General features: G+C 43.6%; 1 protein-coding gene across 3 annotated transcripts in view; it reads left to right on the top strand.

Moving 5' to 3' along the window:
• The window catches only part of TMEM260 (transmembrane protein 260), a 153,489-nt gene that overhangs the window by 102,790 nt on the left and 29,648 nt on the right, over positions 1-21,051 (top strand). For all 3 annotated transcript variants that reach the window (XM_089661147.1, XM_089661146.1, XM_089661148.1), the window contains 5 exons: positions 9,759-9,872; positions 15,024-15,203; positions 16,369-16,409; positions 18,955-19,041; positions 20,312-20,423. In XM_089661147.1, coding sequence (XP_089517273.1) covers positions 9,759-9,872; positions 15,024-15,203; positions 16,369-16,409; positions 18,955-19,041; positions 20,312-20,423 — 534 coding nt within the window. The remainder of the gene's footprint in view (positions 1-9,758; positions 9,873-15,023; positions 15,204-16,368; positions 16,410-18,954; positions 19,042-20,311; positions 20,424-21,051) is intronic.

Raw genomic sequence — 21,051 nt, 5'->3', positions numbered from 1 at the left:
TAGGCGTTTGTGGGGCATTTTTAACGCGCGGCAAACGCCTAGCAACTGCCGCTGAACCGCGCATGCGGCGTTTGCCGAGCGTTAAAAAACGCTCTGCAAACACCGGACCAGCGCTTGCCAAACGCTATAGGGGCGTTGGTAAAATAGTCAAGTGTGAACGAGCCCTAATGCAGAGAAGGCATTCAGGCAAACAACGTTGTGACTTTGGAACTACCTTAAAGCTCAGTCCCCCATTAGAATATACTCCCACTTTTGCTTCCCCTTGGCTCTATTCAGCTGATAATTTCTGGGAATGTAGGTACATGTGACTCACCCCGTGTTCCAACACTGCTCCATAGTGATTGACCCAGAGCTGTCATATGGAGGCAGAAAGAGAGGCTGTAAATATGAAAATGTTTCTAAGGTTACATCATGGCTAACATTCAAGAACTTTGTGAAGCCTGCAAGTACCTTTGTTAGCCTTCAAAGTAAAGTGTTCAAGACTACTTGGGGGCTTGACTTCTACTCAAGTCAAGACTAAACCTGCCACTTCCGGATGCCAAGTAGCACTTCAAATCATTGGACTACCAAATGAGAGTGTATACTGCCCACTTTAGCTCAATTAATTTTGCCCTTCCATGGTGAGTGGACAGTTCCTCCCGATTGCCCCTCTTCCCTAGAAAGTTGCACTCATCTTCTTTGTGCTTCCTTGCTTACGCACTGCTTAGTCTGAGCCCTTCCTTACTGTAATAGAACAGGACATCCAGGTCTGGGGAGCTTTTTAGCTTCTTCACGTACAGTGCATTTGACCTGAACGGCCAATTGCTACACCCCAGCTCTGTCACATGCAGGGCAATCGTGTTTTCCACCCAAGCAAGCTCCAAAATCCTGGGTGGATTCCTGCAGTGGTGAAGTGAACACAAGTATTCATAATGTTGATTTACAAAAAATGGAGCAAAAATTGACCAGGTTGTAGTGACCAATTAGGTATAGGCTTTCAAGTGAAATAAGGACTTTAGTTAGTTTCCGTAAGCAGTAGAGATGAGCGAATCGAACATGACGAAGTGGAATTCGTTCCGAAGATTTGGAAAAATTCTATTCGCGACGAATCCGAAGATTAGCAAACTTCGGATGCACGAATCGAATTTTCCCAAAAATGGCGGCGACATGTGTGGCCACGGAGAAAATGGACAGAGAAGATGGGGCGGGGATCTCTGGGAAGGGGCGCAGACAAGGCGCGCTGACCCATAATGCATTCATGACATGTGATCGCATTAGCCAATCAGCAGCCAGCCAGCACTATAAATTGCGGCCATCTTAGAATTCTCCATTAGCCTCCGGTCATTCAAGAGAGACAGACCTGTGTGTATTAAGGGACAGAGTTAGGGCCACAGAGACTTTACGGCCACAGAATCGTTACTCAGGGACACAGAATCGTTACTCAGGGACACAGAATCGTTACTCAGGGACACAGAACCGTTACTCAGGGACACAGAATCGTTACTCAGGGACACAGAATCGTTACTCAGGGACACAGAATCGTTACTCAGGGACACAGAATCGTTACTTAGGGCCACAGCTATCAAAGAATCGAAAATTTAAAGTGACATACACCCTTTTTTTTTTTGGTGGCTGTCGTGCACAGTTGGTGCTGCAGTTTGCCGATTGTGCAAAATAAACTGACTTTCTGCTTCACAACCACTATTGTACGTTCAAAGAGTTAAATCCATTTACACGCCGGCTGGCGGTAATATTTTTTGGGTGATTAGTGCATTCCAGTGACAGAAACGTACAGTTTCCAGCCAACGGCAAGCTGCAATTGACCGATTGTGTACAATAAACTGACTTTCTGCTTCACAACCACTATTGTACGTTAAAAGAGTTAGATCCATTTACACGCCGGCTGGCGGTAATATTTTTTGGGTGATTAGTGCATTCCAGTGACAGAAACGTACAGTTTCCAGCCAACGGCAAGCTGCAATTGACCGATTGTGTACAATAAACTGACTTTCTGCTTCACAACCACTATTGTACGTTCAAGAGTTAGATCCATTTACACGCCGGGTGGCGGTAATATTTTTTGGGTGATTAGTGCATTCCAGTGACATAAACGTACGGTTTCCAGCCAACGGCAAGCTGCAATTGACCGATTGTGCTAAATAAACTGACTTTCTGCTTCACAACCACTATTGTACGTTCAAAGAGTTAAATCCATATACACGCCGGCTGGCGGTAATATTTTTTGGGTGATTACTGCATTCCAGTGACATAAACGTACAGTTTCCAGCCAACGGCAAGCTGCAATTGACCGATTGTGCTAAATAAACTGACTTTCTGCTTCACAACCACTATTGTACATTCAAAGAGTTAGATCCATTTACACGCCGGGTGGCGGTAATATTTTTTGGGTGATTAGTGCATTCCAGTGACATAAACGTACAGTTTCCAGCCAACGGCAAGCTGCAATTGACCGATTGTGCTAAATAAACTGACTTTCTGCTTCACAACCACTATTGTACGTTCAAATAGTTAAATCCATTTACACGCCGGCTGGCGGTAATATTTTTTGGGTGATTAGTGCATTCCAGTGACCTAAACGTACAGTTTCCAGCCAACGGCAAGCTGCAATTGACCGATTGTGTACAATAAACTGACTTTCTGCTTCACAACCACTATTGTACGTTCAAAGAGTTAAATCCATATACACGCCGGGTGGCGGTAATATTTTTTGGGTGATTAGTGCATTCCAGTGACATAAACGTACAGTTTCCAGCCAACGGCAAGCTGCAATTGACCGATTGTGCTAAATAAACTGACTTTCTGCTTCACAACCACTATTGTACGTTCAAAGAGTTAAATCCGTTTTTATTTTTGGGGTTCTTATTGAATTAAAGAGTATGTCAGACAACACGCAGAGGAGTGGCAGAGGAGGCAATGTTTCAGGAGCGAGCAGACGTGGCAGCAGAGGAAGGGGTCGAGGCAGCACTAGTCGCAGCCAGAGGCCAGTGCTCCCGGTGTCATCCAGCGGTCGTGTCTCCACCGACAACCCTGCCGTCATCGATTGGTTGACTCGGTCGTCTTCCTCTTCCCAGGTCACCTCTGACACCTACAGCCAACGGTCGGTGGGTACGTCAGACACAACTGTTAGTTGGCATGGCCCGGGAGCAAGCCCACTGAAATCACGTGTCCTCGACCTGCCCCTGTCCTTTGGTGTTCCCTCACCAAGCGAAGTATCGTATGCTGTGGGCTCAGCCCCACTGTACAGTGAGGAAGAGCTAACAGAGGGCGGTCAGGAACGGGGGGAGACATCCGCCTCTTCAGCAGCCAGGCGAAGAAGTAGTGGCGAGGAGAGTGGCTCGGTAGCCGGTCTAGAGACAGGTCTGTCTCCTGACCCACACGCAGCCGAGGGGGCTAGTAGTGACGCGGAGACCCTAATTGATGATGATGAGGCTGATCGCACTTGGCAGCCTCGTCGTCATCAGGCTATTGCTTCCGCATCATCAGGAGAAGAGGGTGCCAGCTTGCCAGCGAGCAAAACAGTCGGTGGGTTGCCCAGGAGGCAGCAGGGTCGCAGCAGTGTCAGTGGAGCCAAACGGCCACGGAGTAGAGCACCAGCTCCACTGCAGCCTACCACCACGGCCAGTAGTGGTGCCGGTGTGCACGGAGGAAGTAGCAGTCAGCCAGTGAGGAGTAGCGGGGGCAAAGTTTCCTACTTGGCGGTGTGGCAATTTTTCATCAAGCCGCCCGAGGAAGTAAACGTAGCCGTATGTCGACTTTGTGGCCAGAAAGTCAAGCGTGGCCAGGGGGCCAATGTTGGGACTACAGCGTTGCGTCAGCATATGCAGTGTCGCCATTCGGTGGCCTGGGAAAACCGTGATAAAGATACGGCGGTTCTGCCTGCCCCAGCCCCCGCTCCATCACCCGCTCCGTTACTTGCTCCGTCACCCAACGTCAATCGCCCTCTATCAGCCAGTCAAGGCTCCAACACCTCTGCTGAGGGGAGTTGTCGCTCGTTGGCATCTTCCGCTCGTTCAGATGCTCCTTCACCTGCTACTCCTCTTCACGGATTCCGTCAGCAGTCTTTCTTGGAATCCGTTTCCAAGAGATAACAGTTTGCGAGCACGCACCTGACGGTGCAGAAGCTGAACGTCCTCCTGTCCAAGTTGCTGGTGCTGCAGTCCCTCCCTTTCCAAGTGGTGGACTCAGCACCTTTCTGAGAAATGATGGCTTGTGCCGAGCCACGGTGGAGAGTGCCAAGCCGGCATTTCTTTGCCAAAAAGGCAGTGCCAGCCCTGCATTCACATGTAGAAGAGATGGTGGGCCAGTCTTTGAGCATGTCGGTCTCTGCCAAAGTGCACGGTAGCGCTGACGTGTGGAGCTGTAACTACGGTCAGGGACAGTACATGTCATTTACGGCCCACTGGATGAACGTGGTGCCGGCACAGCCGCACCAGCAACTTGGAGAGGTCACGCCGCTTTTGCCTCCACGTTTGCACGTCCTTGGTCCAGCAAAGATGTCCGCCTCTACCACCTCTTCTTCCGCCGTGTCCTCAGCCGCCACCCCCGTGCCAAGTCCCATTACCCGACCGGCATATCACATGTGCAGGGCGCAACGGTGTCACGCTGTGCTGCACCTGGTATGCCTTGGCAAACGTAGTCACACAGGGGAGGAACTTCTGAGTGTAATGAACAGAGAAATCGACAGATGGCTGTCTCCGCGCAAACTGAAAATCGGAACCATGTTGACCGACAACGGAAAGAACATGGTGTCTGCTCTGCGTCAAGGAAGGTTGTGCCATGCGCCATGCATGGCTCACGTGTTCAATCTGGTTGTCAAGCGGTTCCTAAAATCCACCATCCCACTGCAAGACATCCTTAAAATGTCACGTAAACTTTGCATGCATTTCAGCCATTCCTACACCGCAAAGCACACCCTCCTTGAGCTGCAGCGGCAGAACGGAATTCCACAGCATCGCCTGATCTGCGACGTTGCAACAAGGTGGAATTCAACCCTACATATGTTAGACCGCCTTTACGAACAGCGAAAGGCCATCACTGATTTCCTGATGTTACAAGCGGATAAAGGTACTCCCCTGTGTAACTTAGATGTCAGCCATTGGCAGCTCATGCGTGAAACCTGCCGCTTGCTCAGGCCCTTTGAGGAGGCCACGCTATTCGTGAGTCGGCAGGACTATGGGATGAACGACGTCATTCCTCTGTTGCACGTCCTGGAACAAATGCTGTTAACAATGGCTGGTCAGGGTGCGGTAGACGTGGCGCACAGATCTCAACGCCACATGACCCCTGTGGGGGCAGGACAGGAAGAAGAGGAGGAGGTAGAGGAGGACATTGGTGCTCAGGAATTATTGAGTGAAATGGGTGGTTTTTCCACTCAGCGGACAGGAGTGAAGGAGCAGGAGCATCTGGTAGAGGAGGAGGAGGAGACGGAGGACCCAGACGCACCGTGGCAGTATGCTGTGGAGATGGAGGCAGGGAGTCCCTCGCATTCCTTGGCACAAATGGCCCATAGCATGCTCGGTTGCTTGCCTAGCGACAGCCGAATAATAACCATCAGACAGAGGGATGACTTTTGGCTGTCCACCTTGTTGGACCCTCGCTACCGTTCAAAAATGGTGGCCTTTTTCACACCTGCTGAGAGGGAGGCCAAAATAAAGTACTATAAAAACCACCTATGTAGTCAGTTGGTCTCTGCCTTTCTGCGCCAACGTCCATCCTCAGACACTGTGGGCCCTGTGCGCTCGCGGGAATTGCTTTGTATATCTGTCGCCTTAGGGGCCGCTGTCTGGCGACATAATTTTTTGTCACTGTGTAGACATCTATTTATAGGCCGATGTTTGGCCACAAAAATATATTTAGTAATAACCTAGCCGTTCAGGCCGCTCCCTGAACACCTCGGGAATTGCTTTGTATATCTGTCGCCTTAGAGGCCGCTGTCTGAACAGCTCATGAATTGCTTTCTATATGTGTCGCCTTTGAGGCCGCTGGCTGGACAGCTGATGAATTGATTTGTATATATGTACTTATTGTCCGCTGTCCGGACAGCTCATGAATTACTTTTTGTATATAGCCTTCCAAACCACTCTCAGAATAAGTCATGATATTCATGCTGTGTATAGCCTTATAGGCCAATGGTCAACCAAGTCATGATTGTTATAGTGTGTATAGCCTTATAGGCCACTGTCTTTACAACTTTATAATTCCATGCAGTATATAGCCCTATCGGCCACTTTCTGGCATCCAGTTGCTGTAGCCCCCATCACCACACTGTGCCACGGGCCCCTGTACCGCCTTCTCATACTGCTGCCAGATCCATCCTCTGCCATGTGCGTCTTTGTCGTCTGCTCACGCTGCTGGGTTCCAGTTTTAAACCTAGGCCTGTGTATGGCTTCCGAATACTGCTGCCTCCACCGCCACCCTGCGCCATGTGCCTCTGTCGTCTGCTCACGCTGCTGACGGCTTCCGCTTTTTAACCTAGGCCTGTGTATGGCTTCCGAATACTGCTGCCTCCACCGCCACCCTGCGCCATGTGCCTCTGTCATCTGCTCACGCTGCTGACGGCTTCCGCTTTTTAAACTAGTCCTGTGTATGTCTTCCGAATACTGCTGCCTCCACCGCCACCCTGCGCCATGTGCCATTTTCGGGTCTCCTCACACTGCTGCCAGGTCCATACTGATTCATGGCCCCCTGTACCGGCTCCTCATGAACGTGGTTCAGCGGGTTTGCAACACTTAACGGCAAATCGTTGACAAATGCTGGGACGTTCAGTGTTGTGCGCATTAAGCCAGACACCAAAGGGCAGCACAGACCTGTTATTACTCGCTCAAGCATGGCTGAACAAAACCAGTCTCTACCACAAATTGGACCCAGACCTGCCCAGGGTCTCGTAACTAGATTGCACGGAGGAGTAGAGTCCGTTATCGGAATTAAATAGACAAAACGCCACACCAAAAAGAGTGGCCATTTCCAACACTTATTCCAGAAAGAGGAACAACCCGTTTCATATACGGCCCGTAGACGTTTCACGTCTGCCACATTCAGTCGATTTAAGACGCAAGCTCCACTTCCTGTGGTCTCTGACCGTCGATATACCTTTAAGTGTCAGCTTTGAAGCTATATTCCCTCCGGAGCACTGACACTGGTGCCCTTCCGTCAACATGCCTTTAAGTTTCAGTTTTCAACCATATTCCCCACAGAAGCCAAACTCTTGGGTATCCCAGAAGCTGCTCAGCGGGTCAGGGCAATAAAGCTCCCGGTTCGCAGGTTGTTCCGTCTTATGGATGGAAGTACGACGGTATATGATCTTCTTCGCACCCACGGCATTACCTCATAAAATTTCTGCATTGCATCTGCAATCACAATGCTGACTTCCCGGATCGCCACTCAGCCATTGGACTCTTGATAGTCGTCTCCCCACACTGCTGCTGGGGGGACTTTTTAACCTAGGCCTGTGTATGGCCTTCAATTGAAGCTGCTTCCGCTCCGCCACTCTGCCATTGGACTCTTGATAGTCGTCTCCCCACGCTGCTGCTGGGGGGACTTTTTAACATAGGCCTCTGTATGGCCTTAATTGAAGCTGCTTACGCTCCGCCACTCTGCCATGGGCCTCTTGGGTATCCCAGAAGCTGCTCAGCGGGTCAGGGCAATAAAGCTCCCGGTTCGCAGGTTGTTCCGTCTTATGGATGGAAGTACGATGGTATATGATCTTCTTCGCACCCACGGCATCACCTCATAGAATCTCTGCATTGCATCTGCAATCACAACGCTGACTTCCCGGATCGCCACTCAGCCATTGGACTCTTGATAGTCGTCTCCCCACACTGCTGCTGGGGGGACTTTTTAACCTAGGCCTGTGTATGGCCTTCAATTGAAGCTGCTTCCGCTCCGCCACTCTGCCATTGGACTCTTGATAGTCGTCTCCCCACACTGCTGCTGGGGGGACTTTTTAACATAGGCCTCTGTATGGCCTTCAATTTAAGCTGCTTACGCTTCGCCACTCTGCCATGGGCCCCTGTACCGCCTCCTCTTGCTGCTGCCAGGTCCAGAGTGTGTCATGGGTCCCTGTACGGCCTCCCATTGCTGCTGACTTCATCGCCAGACTCTGCCATGTGCCACTTTCAGGTCTCCTTACACTGTTGGTGTGTTCCATTTTGTGATAGGGTGCTGTATGGCCTTCCATTGCTGCTGCCTCCACCGCCACCCTGCGCCATGTGCCTCTGTCGTCTGCTCACGCTGCTGACGGCTTCCGCTTTTTAACCGAGGCCTGTGTTTGGCTTCCGAATACTGCTGCATCCACCGCCACCCTGCGCCATGTGTCTCTGTCGTCTGCTCACGCTGCTGACGGCTTCCGCTTTTTAACCTAGGCCTGTGTATGGCTTCAGAATAATGCTGCCTACACCGCCACCCTGCGCCATGTGCCTCTGTCGTCTGCTCACGCTGCTGCCAGGTCCATACTGATTCATGGCCCCCTGTACCGGCTCCTCATGAACGTGGTTCAGCGGGTTTGCATCACTTAACGGCAAATCGTTGACAAACGCTGGGACGTTCAGTGTTGTGCGCATTAAGCCAGACACCAAAGGGCAGCACAGACCTGTTATTACTCGCTCAAGCATGGCTGAACAAAACCAGTCTCTACCACAAATTGGACCCAGACCTGCCCAGGGTCTCGTAAGTTGATTGCACGGAGGAGTAGAGTTCGTTATTGGAATTAACTGTGAGGGACTTTTAAACCTAGGCCTGTGTATGGCCTGCAATTGAAGCTGCTTCTGCTCCGCCACTCTGCCATTGGACTCTTGATAGTCGTCTCCCCACGCTGCTGCTGGGGGGACTTTTTAACATAGGCTTCTGTATGGCTTTCAATTTTAGCTGCTTACGCTCCGCCACTCTGCCATGGGCCCCTGTACTGCCTCCTCATGCTGCTGCCAGGCCCGTAATCTGCCATGGGCCCCCGTACCGACTCCTCATGCTGCTGCCAGGCCCGTAATCTGTCATGGGCCCCTGTACCGCCTCCTCATGCTGCTGCCAGGTCCAGAGTCTCTCATGGGTCCCTGTACGGCCTCCCATTGCTGCTGTCTCCATCGCCACACTCTGCCATGTGCCACTTTCAGGTCTCCTCACATTGCTGGTGGGTTCCATTTTGTCATAGGGTGCTGTATGGCCTCCCATTGCTGCTGCCTCCACCGCCACACTGTGGCTCCACACTCTGGTTTTGGCCCCGTGACTGCCCAAATGAGTGAAGTGTGCGGTGATTCTAAGATCGACGGCACTCATCTGCATGTCATACTGACTGACAGTATTATTTCTCTTCCCCAGTAGACTCCAAGGGCATTTAAATTAAAGGTACAGTGTTCTGCACTAATATAAAGGCTCTCTGAAGCCTAGAAACACCCTTTTTATAAGTTAAATTCGCAGCGAATATATTCGGCTCGAAGCGAATTTATGCGGCGAATTCGGCGAATCAGCCGAACCGAATTTTTGAATAATTCGCTCATCTCTAGTAAGCAGGTTTGTCTTTTTGCTCCACTGCAGTGACACTTTATTGACCATCTAGAGTATGTAAAGGCTTGTCCAGGGGTAAGCGGGGTCATTATTAAGGACACTTACAAATGTGGGCTCTCATCTGGTGTAAATATGAATCAGTCATATAAATTGGTGAAATATTTCCCCTTTTCAGCCTATTATGGAGTGTTTGCTAGTACCTTTATTTATGTATATAAAAACTGACTTTCGTCTGCTGTGTGTAATTATATTTTTCTTTTCAGGTTTCTCTGTATGGCGCTTTCTGCTGCGGAATTAGTCTGTGTAATCAGCACACTATTGTGCTGTACATTGTTAGCATAGTACTGTGGGTTTTCTTTCAGCTGGTCTCTCATAAGGTAGGTCATTCTTGAATATGTACACACTCATATAACTTTTTGCCCTGTACAGCCTATAATGGGGCTGTAATACGTAAACAGGATAAAATATAGGGTTAGCATTAAAATAGTGTTTAAAAACTAGGGAGGTTGTTAGAATATGTATTAGAGATATACAGCCTTACTCATTAAAGTAAACCTATCTATACAGGCAAAGTAAAATGTTCACTTAGCTCCTCCCCACCCCAACCACCACCACAAGAGCACATACACCTTTGCCTTACTCCTCTACTACTCTGTTCATCTGCCACGAGAAAAAAGAAAAACCTAACCCATCTGGGTATGAGTAACCATGTGACTCACTCCCTTTTTCACATCATAGCACTGATGCTTCATGATTGGTCCAGAGGGCTCTTTCTTCAGTCCTTCTATCTCAGTTTTTCTCAACCTTTTCAACACAGAGGAACTCTTGAAATAACTTTCTGGTCTCAGGGAACCCCTGCTACAAATGACTATATCAGCAACTCATGATACATCAATGTGATGGTCAGTGGGAAGAATGCATCCTACACTTGTGGTCATTGGGATGAATTACTCCCTTAAAGATAGCTAAAAATATCAATGGTGTCATTGGGAACCTATCTGAGATGCAGAAATTGCTTATTGCTCTACGAACCCCTAGCAGTCTCCGGAGGAACCCTGGTTGAGAAACCCTCCTCTAGCTGAAAAGAGCAGCATGAAAGCAAGGAAAGGGGAGTATATGCTGCTGAGGGGCTAAACAAAGAGAAGGTTCACTATAAAGAGTTTCTAAATTTTATAGGTTAATTCTTAATTGTGTAACCAAATCAGAATTCACAAGGTGGATTCTGATTGGTTGCCATATGACTGTTAATTTAGGAAATGATAACCAGTGCACAAATTGTGAATTTTGAAGGTATACTTTAAAATATACTAGCTTTTGGTGGTTTGTTCGTGGTTGGTGATTTGTTTGCTGTTGAACGGAGCAGGAAAATGAGCCATTCTGAATTAAAACAAAATATACATATATATGAGAAAATAGGGCTTTTAATAGTTAAATTGCAATTTTATGGAAAAATAAGGGTTACACATCTCACCAATATTTATGTTTGTGAACAGAACATTTTCAGGAGAAAATAGGTCTTAGTGAATTAAGCCTTGTATTTACAGAACTGATTGTAAAGATTCATTTTACAGGGATTCTTCAATATAATGTTGGTTATTTTTTCATTACTTTACAAAATGTTGATATCCAGAGGTGGCGCTAAGCTCTATAATATTCTTTTGGATAAAAAAAATTCTTTAAAAAATGCTTTAATGATTTTCTGTAAAACCATATTCATGCAACAGCTCTGTGCACGCATGCCGATGGAGGTATAATACAGATGTTGAGTTCTGCCCTAGTTTTGTTGATGAATACCAGATATTATAGAAAATGCAATATCAGCCCTGTGCTAATATTTTCCAAGTGGGTTATCTCAACCTTGCAGCTCCTATGGATCTGGTGACTATGATTTGAGAGGAGGCGATGCAGGTTATATGATACTTAGGAGCCCACGCTAATGATATTTGCTTCACTTACATTCTCACTATGCCATGCAAAAGAGATCAGTTTGAAGCAATTTCTAAATAATCCCCAAAGTCATGAGATTTGACAGCATTCACCAGGACTCGTTACAGATTGGGAAATCATCTATGTGTAAAGTACTATTTGATGTTTTCCAGACTTCTCTCTCAGGGGCTCTATAAAATGATGGAGGTAAAGAAAAATTGTGATTTTTTTTTTCCCCTAATGACCAATCAAAATCGAGCTGAAATTTTTACAGCCGTTTCACAGAATCGATCAGACTGGCTGTTTTGTGGTAACACTAAAAGTCTAAAGCTATTAAAACATTACAATCTTGTTTGTTCAAACGCTATACCATCTTATTTTGATTTGCCAACTAAATAGTGTGCCTACCTAAGCAATCCATTTTGTTAATATCCTAGTAGGTAGACCCTTTATTACATAGTGTTTGGTAACCCCAAAAGAGATTGTACAATTAAATTGGAAGTTAATATGGCCTACTACCTGCTTACTCCATTATTAACTGGCAATCTGACAGGAGCAAGTAAGGAATGGGTCATATGCAATCTTAATTGGTGCTATTAGACTTCTTTGGCTGCCTTTGTTTCAAGAACAACCCAAGTTTAAGTGAACCAATGCTTTGTCCATGCACCTCCACCAGCAACCTATACTTTCCTTACATTAACTACTTCAGTGCTCCAATCAGCTGTCAAGAGTGGTAGGAAGAAGAAACTCGGTGTAGGCCTCAAGTCTTGATGTAGAGCTTACACAGAGCTAAACCTTTACTCTCCACCCTTATGTGACAGCTCTGGGAGTCTGAATGGTCAATCACCAAGCATCAGTGCTTTCAAATGGGAGGAAGGGGAGTGAGGCACATGAACTTTTACCTAAAAGTGCCAGATATTTTTCTTCACTCCTTGGGGGGCCAGGCAGTGAGAGAAAGTAAGTAAAAAGATGATGATTCAAAACCTCTGCAATTGATTGCCTAATAAAGGATCAGTCCTATGCCATTTTGACAATTTATAGGTAGTTAATTCTGTGCCTCCATTCCTGTTGGTGCAGTGTCCTGCTACGCAATTGGAACAGGGACTTCAAGGAGCCTGATTTGGAGCTCAAGATTCTGGAAGGATATCAAACCACTTGCAACCATATGATTAATGAATCCTGGAGGGAATCATAGTTTAAAGTATTAAATATGGCCTTTTGTACCATTCTTCCCTACTAAAATGGCTGCAGAAGCAGCATCTTTCCCACAGTGTGGTCAGCTTCAGCCATCTCTGGTTCATCATTTTTGGGAGCAAGTGCTTAACTATGTCCATAGCATCACAGGGACACAGAACCCTAAAGTGCCTTTCATATGCCTTGTCAGCTACAATAAAGTTGCTTCTCCTCTTTCAAATGGTTGAGCAAAGTAATATCTGCATGGACTCACCTGTGCCTACTAGCTGTGCGAAAATCGATCCTGAAGGTTTGGACAACTCCTTCAGCCCCCATAATCGCCATAATTAAAAGGGACGTCATCAATTTGTTAAAGAGAAGTTAGATATAGAGGTCCAAAACTATTTAACTACAAAGAAATTCTTTAGGTGATGGAGAATTTTCATAGGGTGCACCCTTTCACCACCTGAACTAGCAACTTTGATGTCATCTTTCTGATTTACTGGTATCTTACAGTAGACCGTTCCAACTCCCTTGGCTAATTAAAAATTCACTGACTGTTGTTTCCTCTTTATTTTCCTCAGTGCTGCCAAGGCTTAGTTTGCTTTTGCGTGATCTGTTTTTGTTTACTCCTATACTGTTGTGAGGAGTTATCTTCCTTCCTCCTAGAGCAGGCTTCATTATTCTACTTTGGTCTCGGAGGCGCAAGGATACCACCTCTCTTTTTCAGTGATAGGGATATGAGTTTAAGCTTCTAGCTTAGAATGGGTTGTGCTCTCAATGTCCTGGGCTTAGAACATTTAGTGCATAGCTTATAGCTTTCTATGTAAAGGATCAGGCCTGTCTCCTTTCATAGATAACGATTGCCCTTTGGTTACTAAATATTTTACATGGCTATACACCTATGAACGGGGTTGCCATTGAAGTGAACTTGTTGCTCTACGCTACACAGGCAATCGTATGTAGTAAAAATTTAATTATATACATTAACTTGCTATGGCCATTATTTACATAACAGTGTTCACACCTGTACAGAAATTTAGATCAGGATTGCCAGCTATCAATACAAATATTCTAAATCTTTTTCTTCACCTTAACTCAATTAGTAAATAAAAACATAAAATTAAATAAAGTCCCAAAAATTTAATTTTTAAGTCCACCAAAATCTCTCAATCCTGTGTGTCCAACTTCAATATTTCCAGCATTCTGGACCCAGTGATTACCTCGAAAAAATAAAACTAAAAATGATGTATTACCTTCAAATATATGTATATACCTTCCAAACAAATAAGTATGCATTCTTGCCATTTAGAGGTGGTCATGGAGTGTTCACTGAATTTGTTATTTTATGTTTATTTGATTTAAATTTTATTTTCTGTTCTTTATTATTTAATATTGATTTGTTTTTTTTATTTTATTTGGTAATTTTTTTTAAATTTTTTATTATTTTAATTTTATTTAAATTTTCATTTTGAGTATACACGATTTGTCACTATATATTAGTTTTTTTTATAGTGTACACAGAGTGATTTTGCATGATTCACGTGTTACTCACAGTTGAATCTACTTTATGGTAATCTTTTTGCAAGTATATATAATATATACTTGTTTGTTTGGAAGGTATATACACATATTTGAAGGTAATCCTCCTAGATTGTAAACTCCAAGGAGCAGGGCCCTCCTATCCCTCTTGTATTGAACTGTATTGTTGCTGTATTGTCTCCCATTATATTGTAAAGCGCTGAGCAAACCATTGGCGCTATATAAATCCTGTATAATAATAATAATACACTATTTTTAGTTTTATCTTTTTGAAGTAATCACTGGGTCCGGAATGCTGGAAATATTGAAGTTGGACACACAGGATTGAGAGATTTTGGTGGACTTGAAAATTTAATTTTTGGAATTTATTTAATTTTATGTTTTAATTGAGTTAAGGTGAAGAAAAAGGTTTTGAATATTAGTATTTGCTTTCAAGGGTGAAAGTGTGACTTTTTCTTGGGTTTAAAGTTGGTTATTCACTATATGAGTTATATTTAGGTTATAAGTTGCCGAGTGATTTATTTAATAACAGCTGTCCATACAGTCATTGCCAACAGAATCTCTAACAAGACATGTTTTTTTATATTTACATTTTCCTAAAATATTGTTGCTGCGAATGCTCCCGAACCCCTGTCAGTGTAGATTTTTTTCCAGCCCCGTCACCATCACCATTTGGTCAGCTAAGTTCGCAAATAAATGTGGTGAAAAATACAACAGAATGACTAATGTCATTAAATGTGTTTTTAGAAACTATTTTATTTTAGGTACAGGGGTTCTTTAAGGTTCCCCATTTTCTATTTTGAAATGTTTGATTGTCTTTTCCACTTTTACAGACTAGTTCTGTAATGAAGACTGTCTGGCATTAACATACACTATTTCCTGTGTAGGAATTGTCCTTGAAACATTTGCTGAAGTTAGCTGCATGCTTCGCCGGGGGACTCTTACCGTATTTGTACCTCATTGTCTCCTCATACTTCAATCAAGCGCAGTGGACCTGGGGAGACCAGACATCCATTCAAGGGCTCCTGACTCATTTACTTCGAGAGGAGTACGGGACATTCAGTCTGGTAATAACGTTTCTCTTGTTTTGTCTCCTTTAAAGTTCAGGAGAACTTTTAATTGCAATATTATTCCTTCATCCCTAAGAAATTCCTTTCATTTTCTTTTTCAAGTGGCTAATCTGGCATTTAGCCGAATACGGCAACTGGAAATAAATCCTTACCTCTGATTAATAGTCAGGGCAGGTTAAAGCACAGGAGTGCCTCTCTTTATTGTTCCAATGGTACTGCTTTACTAATCACCCCTGAACATAATACAGATAAGACAGTGTAAGTACACTGGTAGACTAACAGAATAGTATGTAGCCAATTGGTGGTAGCAATCTTTTTTTCCGATTGGCTGTATCATTTTCTACACTCTGTAAATGCATTTGTTGAGGATTTCTTCAGTGTATAGGAAAAAGATACATTGCAGTCAAGCAGGATTTTTAAACAGACTTGAGACAGAAAGCCAGCTCCTGAGTGGCTATCATTGTCATCCTGATATTCACCAGCAAGCTGCCTTCTTTCTATATACCTATGTGGTGGTATTTCCATCTTCTGAATGAGCCTGAATCTTAGAGAGCTAAGGAAGATCTGGCCATAAATAACACCTTAGGTCTTGGGCTTCCTGAATATTAGGGGGGAGGAAAAAGCTTATTTACTATCGGCCAATTGTGCCAGTATTATATATCAACATTCCACAACATTTGCCATGATTTTGATTCTCTAAAGAGTACCCGTGGTCCAATGTGCTGATAAATTGTCACTTTTGTAGTCAATAACCTGGTTCCTTTTTGTCTCCTTCATCTCACTATTGGCCAGCAAACCAACTTATCACAGTGATGGGCCAATAGTGAGATGCAGGAGTAAGCAAGGACAGGGACTGAACCCATAGGATCCGTTGGCTTTTTACGTAACAGAGCAGCTTAGTTCGCAAGGTTCACAGAGCACTTTAGAAGGCAAGTGAGCTGATAAGCAGGAATCTAGATATACTTGCTACATCATGGAAGTGGCAGTTTAATGACAGAATGGGGAATACAATTTTTTGATAAAGAGCAGATGTGTTTATTTTTTTATTGGTAATGTCTTACTAGAAATAAAAGATATTCTATGCTTGTGTATGTGGTTTATCCAGTTAGACCACTTTGTAAGTTTTTTTATTAAATAAATGTTATGTGTTTTTTTTATCTAGGCTAAGTTGGAAACAGGAACCAGCATGAAAGAAATTCTGATGTAAGGGATGGTTTTTAGCTACTTATGCTAATATACAGTTAGAGTCCTTAAAACTGATAAACTACTATATAGCATATTTATACTCTAAAACAAAATATTGTGAATAGCATTTTTATGATGCAATGTTATTTTGGCTATCGCAAGTCTTCAACTTCAATTAGTAATCTTTCTACTCCCTATAAAGTTTTTTTTTTTGGTGTGTTTGATACATTGATGTTGTACAGACAAATATAAGGTAATTTTACTGCTAAATGTGCCTGCAAGTACCTTTGTTACTCTTCTAATCAATTCCAGTGTCCCCGTAAAGCCATTTGCATCCTAGGCCAATGCTTTAAGCTGGGGCTCAATCTCTATCCAATCTGTCATCCAGTCTGACATCTGCATGTAATAAAGGTTCTAGCATTTGACAGTTAAATGCTGAGGGGCAAGGCCATTGGGTCCATGGAGCTCGTCAGTTATATTTTTAGAATAAAACTGGCACTTACAAGCAGCACAAGGTGACTACAGTTACTTAGCATTGTTATTGTTATCTCTAGCAGTTATTTAGGCAAGAATTGATTCACTTCAAAGCTTTGAAACTAAAGTATCCCTGTGACGATCGCGGCATCAGACCCCAGCCCTTCTCACCAAACTCGTGACCGAAGGACTAGCCAATCTAAAACCACGCTGTCACGTGCGTAACAATGCCACGCCCAGCTGCACCCTGCACACAGATTTTCCAGCTAATGGACCACAACCTGTGTACCTGCAGACTGAGAGCGATTGTTACTGGGTCAAGTTAATTATGCAATTAACCCTTCACACTGCCACCACCTCCTTTTTGTACAGAGAAAGAGGAAACTCTGCAATATCAGCAATAACACTATGATGGTTGAATAATCGTCTGTATACCACTGTCACCACAGGCAGGTTATACAGAGGTTTAAACACACACAGTAGCGCTTTTCAGAGGCAGGGATTCTTAGTTTGCATTAAAGAGCTTTAGAAACAGTTCAACACTTTCAGAAAGTAAGATTTATTACTAAAAGGTCAAAAGGGTGCAATAAAAATATTTACAGAAAAAGATGTAGCCAATATATATATAAATATACAGAGAGCAATACCACAGCAAAGAGATAAAAGAAAGGAATTTAGGGAGGTCAAGTACTTGCCAAACGTCCTGGTTTAAGCAGATCAGGTTTCATGAGCCAAAAGGATGCCTTATCTCCCAACGTTAGTTCCAATGTTAAAAGGGAGGATCTTCAACTTTTCTCAACTCAGCTTAGCTCAGCTTTTTCTAGGAACTCAGCAGGGTGTCTCCTTAAAGCAGAGCGCCAATCGCCTCATTTGGGGAGGGAGTTGTGTAGGTGGGGAGCTCAGGCTATGACCAAAGCCTTCACAAATTATACTATGGCCAATAACTTTTCCTAGGTACATATAACATTCTATCCACGAGTAGATTAATACCCAGAATCATGTGCTGAACGGTTAGATATGAAATATGACATACCTGCTTGAATGGTTAAGGAGATATAATTTTCTGCTTCTTATGTCAGATAGGGGGTGTAATGTATCAGGCGATTTGTATTAGAGTGAGCCATCTGAATATGTGCTCCATGTTTGTGTAATTATTTCCTTTTTGGAGATATAAAATTATATGGAAAACTGGGTTTTAAAATGTAAGTCTGTTTTACGACTCCCTGGAATGTCTTTTGAAGCTCAGTGAGGGCTCGGTTTATGGCTTTACGATCCTTTCTCCAGCAAGAGTCTCACAGACATATGGGCACCAGCTAGTTGTGGGATTTATAACCATGACGCCCTCCCAATGAGTTTGCTGCCTGTGATCTGCATCAAACAGACCACATGTCACTCAACAGAGAGGGAGGGGGGATGAGGAAAGCTGATTTGGGAGTAGAAATGATACAAAATGGAAGATTCTTAACAAGATGGATGACCGCGTCCATCTCGGTGTGTACGATTGCTACAATCCCTAACTTCAATAAACCTAAGGCAGTATCTGTACCCCACTCTTCCATCACTATTGTTGATCCATTACCTTCCATATCCTTTAGTAGAATGGCTTAAGTGTACCCATACCCTTGAACAAGCTTACCTGTCCTTAGATGTTGTGGTTGCAATAGTTTTCTTTTTTTCAAGCTTCTTTTGCTTTATTTTCACATGCTGGTCCAACCAGTAATACATTTCCTGTCCTAAAATGACAACACTTCACTGTGCTGTATCTATGAAGGAGTAGTGTGGTCACCCACCATCCTGCCTCCCCACCCATGGTTCCTCATATCTATAATATGGAAGGAGAGATTATGTATTTCAGAGAGAAATGTGAACAATGCTAATTTATAACAGTCCACAGAGGCATAGTGCACAGGAAGCTATTGGTTCACAAGATTTTTGGCAGGATTAACATTTTTTTTTTTTGCTCTTTCATCAGATACAACACAGAACTTTTAAATGGTATATTTAGCTGACCAAAAGGGAGTATATAAGAGACATTTATCGTTAGGGTTAACATACACTTGAAATGATGATATTCATTCTTTTTATGTAGATTCCAAATAAGTCACATGTTCACAGAGGTCACTCCCCTGGCTCCAGGCTTAGCCATTCTAGCACTGATACTCTGTGTTATAAAACGGTAGGTGGTTTCCTTTATTAGTTTTATACTCTTTCTTTACATTCATACCTCGGCAATATTCATTGTGGTCTGTTCCTGTCTAGTAAAATATGGGCATTGGATGTTTAGATGTGAACTGTTATCCATTTTTTAATATGCTCACATTTATTTATCAAGAAACTGATTTCATGTCAAGGCCCTGTTATGGTGCATGTTACTTGGCATCCCATTGTTTTCAATGGGTCTGGTCCACATCCTTGTGTTGCATTATGACACATCATGAAAATAGTTCAGGTATATATTTTAATCTTTGTGCATTTTGGGGCCCATAGAAGTCGGTTGGAGTGCACTGAAGCTCACGATACATGCATCTTCCTGTGCTGCTAATGCATGGTTGCTGAGAGAATGCATGAAAAAGGCACATGAAAACACATGTTGAAAAACACATGAAAACAGAAGCACATACTGTATGTGTTAGGCCAGCCTAAGTATTAAGGTGATATAGCAAATTTCCAGATTCATCAGTTTAGCCCCTCCCCACCTATTGACAGTTTAGTCTGTTTCTAAAATTTGGAATTGCTGCTGATTTGGAAAATAGTGTCTTTCCAATACAAATAATTGTTCAGTGTGTTTGTTAAAATTCAGTTGAAACCCCCCCCCCCCTTCCCCCTTTTTTTTTATTTTTTTTTTTTTTTCTTCTCTCTCTCTCTTTTCTTGTTCTCCTTCTCTTTCGTCTTATCTTCCTGTTACACGCCCAGTCAACCACTGGGTTCCTCTTTAGAGAACATTAGGCCTGCCATTGTCATACTTATCCTATTTACATTAGCGACCCTCACGACGATCTAAGCTTACTTACAGGCACCATCACTCTAGTAAAACACTAGCTTCGTCCTCAACGGTTGTGCTGCATCTACCCTGCCTCCTTCTGCGGCGCTGCAATGAGAATTACATACTAAGGAGGTCCGATGCGATAACATTCCCATGCACACTACTATACTGCCTGAGTATTACAGACTTACCCCGTCGTGGACTGGCACAACCATGTTCCATATGTGGTTCTTTGTAAGAATATTCCTACTTTTTCCCGGTATGCATTGCCAAATGTTGTATATGACCATCATTCGCATTTCTTTTGTATTATTATGCACTTTCTCAATAAATGTTTTTTTTTGGTAAAAAAAAAAAAAAATTCAGTTGAAGTTCTTTTATATTCTCTGTTGCTTTCCTTTATTAATGGCTAACACAGCACAATAATATTCTGCTTTTTTTTATCTAAAAATGTCTGTTACAGAAGCTCAAACATGTCAGAGGCCTGTCTTTTTGCCATGATGCTGCTTGGCTATTCCTTGTTTTTCTCTTGGAGGGCAAATTTAGATATTGCTAAGCCTCTGTTCCTGGGAGTGGTAAGTCAGATAAATAAAAGTATGTATAGGCTATATGTGTATAATGTGCAATATGTACATCGTAGTCCATGGTAAAATAAAACTTCACCAAAAATGTTAGCTCTGGAAAGAATGGGCTTTAAAAAGACCCTGTAACCAACTTCAAACATTGCAGGTAAAAGCACAGAAAATCAAATATGTGTACGCTTGCTTGCAGTGTTTTCCTTTTCATAAATTATTACCTATGAATGTACCTTTCAAACCTTTTAGAAAATCTGACTACTCCATTTAGTGTAGTTGACTTCAGTGCTTCAGTTTTTCATCTAACAGCTAACCTATAGTTAGGTCTGGCCTACGCTGGTACCGTTTGTAAACAATCTGGTAATCCTGAAACATGGCAGCTTGAGATGTTTGAACACACGCATACTATAACATAGAAAATCTAATGTATAAAATATTAGAATATTAAGATTTTTCTCATCGCAGTCAATCAGATTCAAATGTGCTTTGGAAGTTTCAATATGATTAGTGATGCAGGAAGCAGAGAGTGGAACTTAAACTTCACACCCTTGGGGTAATACTCTTCTACTGACCCTTAAGGCTAGGTTCAGATCTATACAGGACTGCATGTAAAAATGTCCTGTGGCCA

Source organism: Staurois parvus, unplaced genomic scaffold (genome assembly GCF_062004578.1).
Source record: "Staurois parvus isolate SC_StPar_1 unplaced genomic scaffold, SC_StPar_1.0 ptg001316l, whole genome shotgun sequence".
Taxonomy (NCBI): domain Eukaryota; kingdom Metazoa; phylum Chordata; class Amphibia; order Anura; family Ranidae; genus Staurois; species Staurois parvus.
The sequence above is the reverse complement of the archived record's forward strand: the minus strand, read 5'-3'. Positions and strand labels throughout refer to the sequence as shown.